Source organism: Lactuca saligna, chromosome 2 (genome assembly GCF_052625555.1).
Source record: "Lactuca saligna cultivar CGN05327 chromosome 2, ASM5262555v1, whole genome shotgun sequence".
In the NCBI taxonomy this organism is placed as follows: Eukaryota; Viridiplantae; Streptophyta; class Magnoliopsida; order Asterales; family Asteraceae; genus Lactuca; species Lactuca saligna.
In genome coordinates this window covers 183,384,377-183,395,635 of record NC_136418.1, presented here as the reverse complement: position 1 = coordinate 183,395,635, position 11,259 = coordinate 183,384,377, and the positions used below count along the sequence as shown (strand labels likewise).

Here is an 11,259-nt window from a genome sequence, read left to right as displayed (position 1 = left end):
AGTTAAGTTTAGTGTTTTTTGCTTTTATATATATTTGAGAAAACTAGAAAAATAAACATAAAACAGGAGCTGAATGTAAATTTCGTACAACCTCTATGGAGACAACATGTCGTTGCTATAGTTCCAACAATGGGGACGACAACCATGAACCAACAACGACGATATGTCGTCTCTAAAAGTTACTTATAGCAACAATATCTATAGCGAAGACAAAAACTATCTATTGCGACGATGCTATAGCGGCAAAGACATATAGGGACGACTTGTCCTCACAGCCATCTATAGTAGGGATGAATTTCTAACCTATAGAGACGACATTTGTCGTCCCTATAGGTCTCGTTTCTTGTAGCGGACATAAATCAAACAAAATGGATTGTTTACGAACAAAATTGGTCCAAGTGTAACCTCAATATTTTATTGCTCCACATCATGCTACTCGTCATGTAATGTTTGTTAAACGATTGGGTAAAGTAAAAAATCGCATAAAGAATATGTTGTAGGTTCGTGTTCTTGCCCCGACAATTTTTTCTTTGATTTTTGTACTTTTGATAATTTTTCTGTAACACACAAAACTTTCCGGTAATAAAAAAAAAAAAAAAAAAAAAAAAAAAAAAACCACTACGTTCTTTGAAAAAAAAAATGATATATTTCTTGAGGAAAAAAAAAAGGTCTCTACAAGGGAGAGGGGTTGGCGGCTTGAAGTAATTGGTTTGAGATATTTAAACTAAAATAAATGAAGCATGAGAAGATATATGTATGGCATTGCTCCTTTTACATTAACAATTTTATTTTTTAAGTAGCAGCCAATTGACTGAACCATTTTCCTTATAAATAGCAACAGCTAGCGAAAACAAATACATCGTTCCACTGCTCGAGCTAATAAGCTATAAACCCAAACACAACACCCTAATTATAAGTCTAACCCCCAACACAACCATTATGGTCAAAGCCATTAGAGTTCCTGAGCACGGTGGCCCTGAGGTAAACGTTCCCCTTCTTTACATTGTTTCTTTCTTTCTTTAATTGAATAAAGACTAATGGTGTTAGTTTCTGTTACAGGTGTTGAAATGGGAAGATGTTGAAGTCCCAGATCCAAAAGAGGGAGAAATCAGGTTGAAGCAAAAGGCAATTGGTCTAAATTTCTTGGATGTGTATATGCGTCAAGGTCTGCACAATACGTCTCCACCCTTGCCATATACTCCTGGTATGGAAGGAGCGGGAGTTGTAACAGCGGTGGGTCCCGGAGTAACCAGCTGCAAAGTTGGAGACGTTGTGGCTTACGCTAGCTTGCAGGTGGGTGGTTATGCCCAAGAGAGAATACTTGCGGCAGATCAAGCGGTGCCTGTTCCTTCTTCTGTTGATCCCGTTGAAGCAGCTGCCTTAATTTTTAAGGGTCTCACTGCTCATGTCTTGATTCATAAAGGCTTTAAGGTAGGTAACCCATTCAATTAAATCTTGATTTAAAAGTATCTTAATATATATAATATTCAGTGTTATAATGAAATTGTGAGTTTTCCTTTTCCATATATATATGTACAGGTTGAACGTGGACATACGATATTGGTACATGCAGCGGCAGGTGGAGTCGGATATTTGGTATGTCAATGGGCAAGTGCCATTGGAGCCACCGTCATCGGAACAGTGTCTACCAAGGAGAAGGCTGAGCAGGCGAAAGAAGATGGATGTGAGCATGTGATTCTTTACAAAGATGAGGACTTTGTGGAACGTGTGATGGAGATAACATCAAACAAAGGAGTGGATGCAGTCTATGATTCCGTCGGGAAAGACACCTTCGAGGTACGTACGTAGTTTTTAATATGTTAATTCCAATTAATTTGTAAATCATGTAAATTATATAGGGATGATAAAACGTACATGGGTCATGTGTGTGTTTTGAAATAAAGGGATCGTTGGCATGCTTAAAGTTTGGTGGATCCATGGTGCATTTCGGGTTGGCATCAGGTGAACCAGAACCTATACGTGTTTTTCAGATTGCATTAAAATCACTCAACTATACGTTTTCATCAATTGCGCACTACACGGATGTAGATCGAGATGCGATGCGTGTTGCTGCTGAAGAGTTGTTTGAAAATGTTGCAAAAGGAGTGTTGAGGGTTCGTGTTAATCACAAGTATCCTCTATCTTTAGCAAGCCAAGCTCATGCTGCTATTGAGACTCGAAAAACAACGGGTTCAGTGGTGTTGATTCCAGACGATGAGTGATCTAGTGTTTTAGGTTTTTATGTATATATCTTCCCTTTGTTATTTCTGTTGTCATAGTTATACTCTTTATTGTTGAATCCTACAACATCAAGATGTATGTATAGGAGTTAAATAAGGTGCTTGAATGGAGTTAAATAAGGTGCTTGTATACTGAGTGGAGTTGAATTATTATTGAACGTTTCAATAAAAAAAAATATGGTCATTAAGATTGAATTAGTATTTAGACAAAATTGCAAAAATGGTCCTTGTAGTTGGCAAATTTATGTGTTTTTGGTCCAAAATGAAATGTTGGTGCACCACTAGTCCAAATTTGGATATCTCGTGTAGTTTTGGTCCTTATGGTTATCATTTTTTGTTGTTTTGGTCCATACCCTACCTAAAATGACAATTATGCCCTTAACTTATTGTTTTTTTTTTAATTTTGTTAATTAAGTTCCTATTATTTTAATTAAAAAACCAAAAAACCCACCCCACCCCCCTCTCTCTCTCTCTAATGTTGTTAAAGACCCATCACTAGCCTTCAACCCACTGCCTCCACCATCGTCAACCATTGCTACCTCAAAAACTTCAATCAACCATCGTCACCACATCTTCCTTCCTCAATGGATTCCCATCCATAAAAATCCATATCAGGTGTTTCTAGTGGGACACGATTGGGGCACAACTGTCGCTTGGCATCTAGTCTGGGTATTCCATCTCTGGGTATTCCATCGTTTTCTAGATCCCAAACATGTAGAGTGCAGTCTGATTTTTTTGTGCATCTTATTGGTTTCACAACATAAACAATGAAAGATCAAACCTATTTCGTAATCAACGAGAAAGGGAGTGGCAGAACACCGCCCTTGTTTATCTATTCAAGCCACCATTATCAGTCGCCATCTCCTTCAGCGTTATCATAACACCACCACCTATTGGATCTGCATCACAAAAAAACAATCCCACCTACCCCACCCTAATTGTCGAAGAAGACAATCGGTCAACCTCTTCTCCCGAAATCAAACAGAAATTCGATACTAGACCACACCACACTAAATCAAGAACAATCCTGGAACCTACAACAAATATCAAAACCTGAGAATCTTATCAGGTCAAAAACTTAGACCCCTCTAGATCGAAAATCGAAAATAATCAGCCCACGTCGAGAAGGCGTGACAAACGCAGGTGGTTGGGGAGAATGTCAATGATGGTTTTCTAGTTCACTGGTGGTGAAAAACGTTGGATCTTCTAGAGCTCTTTCTCAGCCAGTGATCAGAGGGAAGAGAGATAGATCCAACGAGGTATGGGTTTCAGGTCTGAGAAAGAGAGGCGTCTGGTGGGGGATAACGGTGGAGAAGATGGAGATGCTCGGCGAAGGATGGTGTTGGGGGCGAAAGTTGATGGTAGGAGGAGGTCGGGTGGAGGTGTTCTTGATGGTATGTGTTTGTGTGTGTTTTAAAGAAGTAGCAACAGACGAAGGGGGAGAGAGAGCGAGCGAGAGAGAGAGAGAGAGAGAGAGCCCTTCTTTTAGAGTAAATTATCTTTTTTTATATAATAAATAATAAATGAACTAAAAGAAAAGGAAAACGGAATTCAGGAGGGGTATAATAGTCTTTTCAGGTGTAAAGGGACCAAAATTACTAAAAAGATTCAATTTTGGACCAATGGTGCACCAACATTTCATTTTGGACCAAAAACATATAAATTTGTCAACCACAGGGACCATTTTTGCAATTTTGTCTAGTATTTAATGGATTGTTAATGTTAAAAGTACAGTTGTATATGTACTTAGTAGATGATGTGTCAATGATGCGAGTCCATTATTTGATAGGGCTAAATTATATCACGAACAACAAACATTGTAAGGTTATAAGAACGATTATGTACCAATGGATTCAAAGAATGAAAGAAAGAGATTTAGGATACATGATAATAAAATGAGTTAACAAATACAATATAATCACACTAATTTTTTTTGTAAGGATATACGAGTCAAATTACATAACATTTATTTAAGACATTACTATATTTTTCAGAAAATATTTACTCAAACTAATTTAAATTTTTTTTAAAAGAAATTAAATAAAACAAATAATATTCAAATTAATAATTTTGATGCAAGAGAAAGATTTTGATTTTATTTTTTTAGAAATCAGGAATTTAGAGTGCAACAAAATTATTTTTTAAGAATGTATTTTCATTTTAAATGAGAAATAATGGTTAAATTTTATATTTATTATTAAAAAAATACAAGTAAGAATGGTAAAAAATACATTTATTATTAGAAAATACAATTAAAATTTGTTAAGAACTACATTTATTCTTAAAAGACTACCATTAAGAATGATTAGAAATCAAACATAAAAACATCAAAACCAAACAAAAACACTAATATATGTTAAATGACTTTGTTTTGGTAAAACAATTGACTAAGTACATATTAACCAATTTGTATGAGAGGTTGTGATGTTCTTTGTAAAGTGATTATTGAAACTAGTAAAGATTTGTCACAATCGGTTATTTTGGGCCAATAAAAATCAAACCAAAGTCAAATTAGTCAAACCAAAGTCAAACGATTCAAACATAAGTCAATTAATTAAATAGTTAAAATTAAATAATGATGATGCACTTTGTTTTTGAGTTTCCGGTTTTCGGAATCAAATTTATCTTGGACCGAAATCACTTCTTTAGGCCGAGAATACTCCTAGAACGAGATCCCTCCCTAGACCGAAAACCCTTGATTGAGAACCACTTGGACCAAAATCTCATTTGGACTAAGGACCTTGTTCTCAGTTGGAAGATAAGCCGAAATCACAAATTCTAAGCGGTGACACACCTTCCAAAGGGATAAAATACAAATCCCAATGCACCTATCACGTCATCGTACACCTCTTATATATATGTACAACCGAAACACCCCCCCCCCCCCCCCCCCCGTATTTCTCTCATTTACGCCCCAAAAGACTCCCCGTTTCTCTCAAAACTCATTGCTTGTTTGGTTTCAACCTAAAAGGGGCGAAAGGATTTGTCACCCAATTTTCCATTTCAATTGTTCGAAACACATTTTTGCCCTTCCGTTGGTTTGATTATAGTGTAGGTAGTTGATTTTGGGTCTTCTAAATAATTATACCACTATCTTCATCCCTAAATTTCAGATCTTTAGAATAATAAATTTTTTGTTTGATTGAGTTTGATTGAAGATGAGGTATTCGAATATCAGTGCTTAACTGGAAACCTCTTTTTGGATTTAATCGTTTTTTGTGTGTTTGAATTTAATTTGTAGGTTTTTTTTGAGATAAAATTGCAAGAATGGTTAATTGGATTCATCAGATCTTATCAGATCTTGAAGACAAAGAAGGAGAGACTTCATGTGTTCAGGTGGCAATTTGTGTATATCTCGGATTCCATTCTAAACCATGAACTCGGTCTCTTCATGGTTACAAGTTTAGGATTTAGGAAATTCTTATTTTATATGTGTCTTGTATGTTAGATTTATTGTTTTTGTGTTCATCTGGATAAAGAAGGTATGTATATCAAGAGTGAGAGAGAGATTCTCTTTTTTATTTTTAGTTTAATTATAAAATAAGTTAAATAAATTAAAAAAAAAGTAAAAAAGTAAAAACAAAGGGCAAAATGGTCATTACAAAAAAATTTAAAGTACATTGGACCAAAGTGACAAGAAAATGAAAACCTTTGGACCATGAGTGCTAGTCCAAACATGTTTGGCCCAAAGTGGTAATTTTGACCTAATCATAGGGACCATTCTTACAATTCTCTCTCACTATCTCTCTCTCCCCCTCTCTCTCTCTCTTTATATATATATATATATATATATATATATATATATATATATATATATATATATATATATATATATTCAAATGTTTCCAACAAGTGTTGTGTACCTCTAACAAACCAATCAGAATTAAGAAAAAATAAATTCAATAATAAATCATAAAAGGGTATAATAGTAATCTTATTTATGATAAATATGGTAAATAATTAAAATCATTAATAACTTTTAAATATGGAAATTCTGTTAATAAACACTACAAAATCACCAGAGAGATCTATTTATTCGTCATCCTCCTCTTATAAACCTAGCCCACCATACTTCTCCCATCGTCTTCTCCCATCATCGACTAATGCCCAACCCCACTGCAATTGATTGTGGCTTATTTCCCTAACCCATACGGCGAGGTCAGAAGCACACGACCATGTGTGACCTTCGAGGAGTTGCTCTGCCTTCATCTCAAATTTGATGTCTTTCTATTTCAAACGAAATAGGTTTTATAAATTGGAACTCTGATTCATCATTGCTTAATCAAGGTCAACATTGTTTCCTCCTTTTTTTGTTTTTATTGAGTAATTTTGAGATTTCAAGAATTACCTCCTAAATCAATGTGAGCATCTGATCTCGAAACTTTAGGAGATTCGATTCCCCATGTATCTACTTCATTTTACATGTCAACTTTTGTGATAAGTCCCAAAAGGAAGAGGTTGATTCATACTCTCAATTGACAATTCTAGTTTTTTTGTCTATGCTAATACATGTGTGTTTAATATATTAGATGATCACATCAGGTTACTTCACCACTAGGGATGATGATGTTTAGGTTATAACCTGGAAGTGTTGGACGACATGGGTAGACCTTGTAGTATTGTTCTCAGATTTTAGCTTTTTGAAACCGTAATGTTTCTTTTCTACTTCACCTGTTAATTTGGTCTGGTGTTAGTCAAATAGGGTTTTTATTTTATCTATTTTGACTTTGCTTATGATTAGTTATTCCATAAACATGATGATTTAATTTTATTTCTTTGAAGTAATTTCATACTCTTGATAATACAAATTACTCGTTAGTATTTGAAGGTATACACTCTTTTATTGTAAATTTAGTCACATTCATGTATTTATTAATTACATATATTGCATGTTTCATCAAATGAAGTATAAAAATCTGTGCATTTGATTTGTCCGCCAAATCTTTGTTAAAAATGCTTGAATCAGATATTTCAGCCAATTGTTTTCGTAATCTTTGAACTATCATATCTCTCTCATACTAGCTTGGAATGAACTCAAATTTGTTTATGCATATTCTCCTTTGTGTTAGCTACAAGTTAGTTTTAGAAGTCATTTTAATTGGATTAATATTGGCTGAGTTATAGTCCTTCGAACATGCAATGTTACAGCTGTATTTTTAGCACTTTTTGTTTGTTCAGAAAATTTTGTAATCTATGAACTGTAATATTTACCACACTCTAGCTTGTAATACACTGACCTTTTTCCAAAGTATTGTCCTCTGTGTTAGCTACAATGTAGGCTTTAGAATCATTGTAATTAGATTCAGATGATTATTTGGATCAGGTGACTCGGGGAATACTTGATCAAGTGACTCGAGTATTACATTGTGTTAGAATAAAATAAAAGTCTTTAATGTCTAACATATCATGTTAGAATTATAGTTTTATTCATTTATAATATACTGAAAGTTATAATATTTTTAAAGTTGATTATGTTTTTTTTTTTTTTTTTTTTTTTTTTTTTTTTTTTTTTGTTTTAAAAGGGGTGCGATTGATGTGGAAAATGAAGAAAACAAGGAGAACAAGAGTACTCTAACAAAATGTTGTTATTTTTTAAGAATTTTATTCATTTTTGTTGATAATCTTTTAGAATATGTATAACTATATTAAAATGTATAAGATTTTTAGTTTATAAGAATATATATGAATTTGTATTTAAGTTCGGATGTATAAGAATATATTAGAATGTTATTATTTTTCAAACTCGGATTCAAGAATTTTTTTATTCTTCAATAATATTCTAATAGAATAAAATTATGAAATAACATCATTCTAATAAAAAATATTTTGACAGAATAAAATCGATTATGTTTATAAATTACGTTAGAATTAAAATTAATTTAATTAAAAAAATTCAGATTTTTAAAATTAGGAGAATTAATTATTTCTAAAAATTCGAAAATTTCATTTTATAAATGTAGTTAAATGTCTAAAATAAATTTTTGCTGAATTTGTATGGTTATATAGTACATGCTATCTCATTATAATAGCATACACTCTCAAATCATGTTCATTGATTAAGTTCATTTGTTGGTCCAGATCTATGTATTCTAACACACAATAGTTAGTAAATAACAAAATAACCTAAACTCATATATATATATATATATATATATATATATATATATATATATATATATATATATATATATATATATATATATTAATTTTGGATTCATTTTTTAAAGAGAAAAATTATGAATTTTAATGTATTTTAATTTTGTAACTTTGTAAAATACAAAGCTTTATTTGTAAATTATAAACTTTAATGGAAAAAAGTTGGGCTTAGAACCACTTGGCGTGAATATTGGAAAAAAAGTTGGGTTTTTATGAATATTTCTTTTCTTTTTTGTAAATTTGCCGACCAGCCCCCATAAATAATCACCGATGGAAGTAATCTTAAATCTTAATGAATTATTCTTTTCCATAAGTACAACCAAATATCTTTTTAAACCCCTGCCGATTGAGGCGTACCAAACAGACACTAACTATAAGTAGCAACAGCGAATACAAAGTGACATCGTTCCACTGCTCTGCTGCTAAACCCACAGCAAAACTATTATGGTTAAAGCTATTAGAGTTCCTGAGCACGGTGGCCCAGAGGTCAACGTTCACCTTCTTTACGTACATTGTTTCTTTCTCGCTTTGAATGGAGACTAATGGTGTTAACTTCTGTTACAGGTATTGATATGGGAAGACATCGAAATCCCAGATCCAAAAGAGGGAGAAATCAGGTTGAAGCAAAAAGCAATTGGTCTAAATTTCTTGGATGTGTATATGCGTCAAGGTCTGCACAATACGTCTCCACCCTTGCCATATACTCCTGGTATGGAAGGAGCGGGAGTTGTAACAGCGGTGGGTCCCGGAGTAACCAGTTGCAAAGTTGGAGACGTTGTGGCTTACGCTAGCTTGCAGGTGGGTGCTTATGCCCATGAAAGAATACTTTCGGCAGATCAAGCGGTGCCTGTTCCTTCTTCTGTTGAGCCCGTTGAAGCAGCTGCTGTCATTTTTAAGGGTCTAACAGCGCATGTCTTGATCCATAAAGGCTTTAAGGTAGGTGACCCACTTAAATCTTGATTTAAAAGTTTCTTACTATATATAAGATTCAGTATTATAACGAAACTGTGAGTTACTGAGTTTTCCTTTCCCATATATATACAGGTTGAACGTGGACATACGATACTGGTACATGCGGCGGCAGGAGGAGTCGGATATTTGGTTTGTCAATGGGCAAGTGCGATGGGAGCCACCGTCATAGGAACCGTGTCGACCGAGGAGAAGGCGGTGCAGGCGAAAGAAGATGGATGTGAGCATGTGATTCTTTACAAAGATGAGAACTTTGTGGAACGTGTGATGGAGATAACATTAGGGAAAGGGGTGGATGCAGTCTACGATTCCGTCGGGAAAGATACGTTCGAGGTAACTAATTAACTAGATTTTTAATATGTTGATTCCAATTTCTAAATGTAACTAGCGATGACAATATGTCTATACATAAATGTGGTTTTCTGGAATGAAGGGATCGCTAGCATGCTTAAAGTTTGGTGGATCCATGGTGCTTTTCGGGTTGGCATCAGGTGAACCAGAACCTGTACGTGTTTCTCAGATTGCATTAAAATCACTCAACTATACGTTTTCATCAATCGCATACTACACGGATGAAGATCGAGATGCGATGCGTATTGCCGCTGAAGACTTGTTTTCAAATGTTGCAAAAGGGGTGTTGAAGGTTCGTGTTAATCACAAGTATCCTCTGTCTCAAGCAACCCAAGCTCATACTGCTATTGAGACTCGAAAAACAACTGGTTCAGTTGTGTTGATTCCAGGCGAGGAGTGATGTAATGTTTTAGCCGCTTTTTATATATTGCCGCTTTGTTGTTTCTGTTGTCGTACTTATATTCTTTCTTCTTAAACTTATAAACCCAAGTTCCATTATTCACTCAAAATTTTAATTTTTATTATTTTGTTGATTATTGAAATATCTTAAATCATTATCATATTTTGATTTATATACATAATTGATTATTTAATATTAAAAACAAAAATAAAGTATATTATTAAAAGTATGTTTTCCATTTTATTATTAAAAGTTTGTTTGGTTGCTCTCAAGATTATCAAAAAACCCAATATTGTCCCATACGGTTTTTATCAAATCCAACTTCGCTATGATGGTCAACAATTATAACCATTGATGAATAAATAAAAAGAAAATTGTTTGAATCTATGTGATTTATGTATTTATACTAAGCAAAAACTTAATAAATAGGATTAAAAAAATATTACAATAAAGTACAAGTATCCTGGACGAAATTTGAAGTAGTCACGATGAGGATTTCAGGGATATAAGAAACGCTTAAATCTGACTTCGTATGGAGAAGTTATGATTGTTTGAAGTTTTACGTTCGACCTGATACAACACGGACCATCGTAAATAGTGAATCAGAGATAGGTTACTTTTTAGCCTAAGTGATCTAAACGAAAGTAGTAGTAATCATAAAACTAAAAGCGTGCATATAGAAAATGCCAAAATCTGACTTTATATGAGGAGTTATGATTTTTCGAAGTTTTAGCGCAGTTGTGTAAGCACAAAAATCGAAATTTAGATCGGTTAAATTTTAGTTGAAACAATCTAAACGAGAATCGAAGAACTCGCTAATAGGAGTCTGTTGATATAAAGACAGTCGAAAACGGATGTCGTGTGAAAAAGATATGAATTTTAAATGAAGTTTAGAAGTCTAAGCCTTATAAAATAATAAATAAAAAATAAAGTGAGAATTAGCTGATTTAGTCTAAATGAAAGTTGTAGATCATATCGCTAGATACGTGTGGATATAAAGAAAATCAAAAACGAAGTTCGTATGAAGAAATTAAATTTTTTTGACGTATCGCGAGATGTGTCATGCGCAACACGTGACACGCATGATCTTTAAAAGGGGCCACACAAGATCTTCTAGAAGGGGTCACGCAGGTGTAGCTAATT

General features: G+C 33.7%; 2 protein-coding genes across 3 annotated transcripts; both read left to right on the top strand.

Moving 5' to 3' along the window:
• The first annotated feature begins 846 nt into the window (after nucleotides 1-846).
• Nucleotides 847-2,418, top strand: LOC145029417 (uncharacterized). 2 transcript variants are annotated; one of them, XM_078977957.1, is made up of 4 exons: nucleotides 847-981; nucleotides 1,060-1,431; nucleotides 1,540-1,797; nucleotides 1,905-2,418. In XM_078977957.1, the coding sequence occupies exons 1-4, from the start codon at nucleotides 940-942 to the stop codon at nucleotides 2,220-2,222; spliced, it is 990 nt and encodes a 329-aa protein (XP_078834083.1). In that variant the 5' UTR covers nucleotides 847-939; the 3' UTR covers nucleotides 2,223-2,418. The 2 variants fall into 2 exon arrangements, with proteins under 2 accessions (XP_078834083.1, XP_078834085.1); XM_078977959.1 differs by having other exon boundaries at nucleotides 1,860-1,936.
• A 6,310-nt stretch (nucleotides 2,419-8,728) lies between these two features.
• On the top strand, nucleotides 8,729-10,252 carry LOC145029416 (uncharacterized). Its single transcript, XM_078977956.1, has 4 exons — nucleotides 8,729-8,882; nucleotides 8,961-9,332; nucleotides 9,441-9,698; nucleotides 9,799-10,252. The coding sequence occupies exons 1-4, from the start codon at nucleotides 8,841-8,843 to the stop codon at nucleotides 10,114-10,116; spliced, it is 990 nt and encodes a 329-aa protein (XP_078834082.1). The 5' UTR covers nucleotides 8,729-8,840; the 3' UTR covers nucleotides 10,117-10,252.
• The last annotated feature ends 1,007 nt before the right edge of the window (nucleotides 10,253-11,259 follow it).